The sequence below is a fragment of the Cannabis sativa genome, chromosome 4 (genome assembly GCF_029168945.1).
Source record: "Cannabis sativa cultivar Pink pepper isolate KNU-18-1 chromosome 4, ASM2916894v1, whole genome shotgun sequence".
Lineage (NCBI taxonomy): Eukaryota > Viridiplantae > Streptophyta > Magnoliopsida > Rosales > Cannabaceae > Cannabis > Cannabis sativa.
In genome coordinates this window covers 55,279,606-55,283,287 of record NC_083604.1, presented here as the reverse complement: position 1 = coordinate 55,283,287, position 3,682 = coordinate 55,279,606, and the positions used below count along the sequence as shown (strand labels likewise).

General features: G+C 44.2%; 1 protein-coding gene across 1 annotated transcript; it reads right to left on the bottom strand.

Moving 5' to 3' along the window:
- Positions 1–2,203: 2,203 nt before the first annotated feature.
- LOC133037005 (uncharacterized) lies at positions 2,204–3,427 on the bottom strand. The gene is made up of 2 exons (XM_061113799.1): positions 3,075–3,427; positions 2,204–3,003 (listed from the first exon to the last, which is right to left on the bottom strand). Exon 2 carries the CDS (start codon positions 2,999–3,001, stop codon positions 2,204–2,206), a length of 798 nt encoding a protein of 265 aa, XP_060969782.1. The 5' UTR covers positions 3,002–3,003; positions 3,075–3,427.
- Positions 3,428–3,682: the final 255 nt, after the last annotated feature.

Genomic DNA, 3,682 nt, shown 5'->3' with positions numbered 1-3,682 from the left:
TGCAACTTATCAAAGGCTAGTGAATATGATGTTCGCAGATTTGATTGGAAAGACGAGGAGGTATAGAGGGGGACACTCATGAAGGTTCTGGCAGATGGACATTGTATGTCGATGGGGCCTCAAATAATGAAGGTTCTGGCAGTGGGATATTGTTAATCAGTCCCAATAATTTCAAGGTACACGCTGCTCTACGTTTCGAATTCTCTGCATCTAACAATGAAGCCGAGTATGAGGCTTTAATCGCAGGTCTGAAATTGGCTCTCGAGATGAAAGTCGAATACCTACAAGCATTTAGCGACTCTCAAATAGTGGTATGTCAAGTAAGTGGAGAATACCTAGCGAGAGGCGGAAGATTGGTTAAATACTTAGCCATCGTTCGCGAAATCATGCAGAAGTTCAAACATGTAGTTGTATCTCGAGTACCGCGTACTCAAAATGCCCATGCAGACGCCTTGGCCCGACTGGCCTCCACTAGAGAAGCCGAATTACTCGATGTAATTCCGGTAGACGTATTGTCTCATCCAACCATAGATCGAGAAACAATCATGGAGATCGATGACGTTCAGGAGATTACCTGGATGACCCCTATCCTCGCATACCTCGACAAGGGGCTCTTACCTAATGATAAAGTAGAAGCAAGGAAATTGCGACAACGAGCAGCCCGCTATGTGATATATGACCAGAGCCTGTATCGCAGAAGTTTTAGTCAACCACTTCTCAAATGTATCAGTGGAGAAGACTGCGGTTATATACTGCGTGAAGTACACGAGGGAATTTGTGGCAATCATACTGGAGGTAATTCCCTTGCCCTAAAAATTATGCGACAAGGGTATTACTGGCCAACATTGCGACAAGATGCCCTCGCATTTGCAAAAAGATGTGATAGATGCCAGCGAATAGCCACTTACACACACCAGCCCCCAAGTAACCTCCATTTTATCACGAGTCCCTGGCCCTTTGCAATATGGGGAATTGATTTAATTGGCGAGTTACCCAAGGGAAAAGGAGGAGTCAAATATGCTGTAGTCGCGGTTGACTATTTCACAAAGTGGGCTGAAGCAAAAGCACTCGCGACCATCACAGCAACGAAGTTACGCGAGTTCGTCTACACTTCCATCATCTGTCGCTTTGGCATTCCGCACAAGCTCATTTCAGATAATGGGAAACAGTTTGACTGTAAAGAGATGCGACAGCTATGCGATGATTTAGGAATTAAAAAAGCCTTTTCTGCAGTCGCTTACCCGCAGAGCAATGGGCAGACTGAAGCAGTCAACAAAATAATTAAACACACCATAAAAGGAAAATTAGAAGACCGCAAAGGGGCATGGCCAGATGAATTACCGCAAGTCCTATGGTCTTACAATACAACCCCTCGATCTACAACTGGCGAAACACCCTTCTCACTTTCGATATCTCGCAGAACAGCGAGAATCAGTTGTTTTGCCTTGACCTTTTAGAAGAAAAGCGTGATAAAGCGCAACTGCAAAACGCGGCTTATCAACAACGAACAGCAAGGTACTTTAACTCGAAAGTAAAGATAAAACCTCTGCGAGTAGGAGATTTGGTCCTTAGAAAAGTAATGCCAAATACCAAAGTTCCAGCCCACGGGGTCTTTGGAGACAATTGGGAAGGACCATACAAAATCGCAGATCAAATTGGTGATGCCACTTATCGACTCGCAACACTCGATGGAACCGCGATTCCACGAGCATGGAATAGCGAGAGCTTGAAATTTTATTATCAGTAATATTCGCGTTATTCAGTTATGATAATTCGAGTACTTATACTTAGATATTTTTTGTTCAAAATACTTCCTAAGTATAGGGGCATAGTACCCGCATGTATTACTGATTGCTTGAATAAAATCACTTATTAAGTTTTTCGAGTAATTTAATTTACCGAGTTACACCAAGCTGTAATTAAAAGTCGCATATATATAATTGCATTCACACCAAGCTGTGATCAAAGTTAAATATAATTGCGTTCACACCAAGCTGTGATCAAAGTTAAATATATATATAAAATCGCAAGTACCCGTGTACTGCGTAAATATAAAACGTAAGCTATCCCCGCGAGGATAGAAAGATGTCCAAAAGTAAGATAAAATTCTCCGAGTACAGAAGTGCGAGTACCCGAGTACCGCATATATAAAAAAAAAAAGAGTAAGAGTGAAAATTAAACAACAACATAAGATAGCAAATAATCAAACGCCTGGAACGATGGGAGTAGTCTCATCAGGAGCAGCCTCGTCTGCGATCTTGCTCACGACTTCATTCTCGACCTCTTCAGCCTGTACTCCCTCGGTTTCATCAAGGAGGTTACCCTGAGTCTGAGTAGGAGACATCGCGCGAAAAGCTTCAGCCATTTCCGCAGCTTCAGCTCCAAGCAGCGAGAAGTCGAAGTCAGGGACCTTGGAAAGAGTAGTGTAAATATAGTCAGACACAGCCTGATCGTACTGTTTCTTCCCACTCTCTTTTTCAGCCTCCAAGTCGCGAGCCATCTCAGCGTTAGTGTCCTGCGACTTCTTAAGCTCGAGCTCCACCTGTTCTTTGGCCCTGTTGACTTCCTCGAGCTCCTTCTCCTTGGCCTTGTTAAGCTCCTCCATCCTCGCCACCTCCTGCTTCAGCTTCTTTATGCTCTCTTGAAAATGGACGTTCTGCCTCTTCAGCGAGTCAGTTTCCTTTGAAGGAGTAGCCGCGGCTTTCATAAACAAAGCCATGGATTGCACGGCCAGTTCAGTAGATCGAGAAGCAAGATCCTCGTATGGAATCTCAGCCAGTAATTTTTCCTGCATGGCCAGAAAATCGCGAGCACGAACAGGAGAGTCGATGACGACTTTCTTCCCTTTGTCCTGAGTAGTCTTAGCCAACTTCTTGGAGGAATCTGCAGCAAGCGAAGTCATCACATCGCTCTTCCTCTTCTGGGCAACGACCGGCGAAGTCGCTGGTGTTCCACCCTTTTGCTTGATCTTCAGGACAGGGGCAGACTTCAAGAAAGTCATGTCTACAACACAAGGAACAGATAAGTAAAAATCACAATCCTATCCATCAATTTATAGCAAAAGGGCGAGTTACCTGAAGTTTGTCGAGGAGTTTGTTTAGAAAGACGTTTATCTATCCGCTCCTGCTGTTTCTCAGAAGGTTCTTTATATACTGGCTCCCGTTGAAGACTCGCGTTCTCAGGGATCAGTTTATGTTCTCGCAATTTGGCAGTCGTACACAGCAATCGCCAGTCGCGATCTTGTACCGGAAGACTCCCAAGAATTTCGGCTACCCCCTTCTTATTCGCGTCAAGCGTTGGTCGAGCTGGTCTATCTGCGATGACAACAAAGAAGAACGAGTTAGCAAAAGATCTCGAAAAGCAAAGTAACAAGTTTTATCTAAGTCAACAAAAATGCGACATACTGGGTCTGCGATTAAAGTCAGTCCTGATCCCAGGAACCTTGAAAATATAAAACCATTTCGACTTCCAATCGCCCATGTTCGAGACCATCCCCTCAATACCGTTTATTTCAGAAGTCGCCCATTTACTAAAGCAAAAGAAGCCATTATGAAGACCCACGCTCTTTATGTCATAGAAGTAACTAAACTCCTCTACTGACGGAGCCCTATGGGCGTACTCCATGTACATCGCATAGAATGCTAGAACAGTGCGATAACTGTTGGGTGTTAGCTGAAAAGGC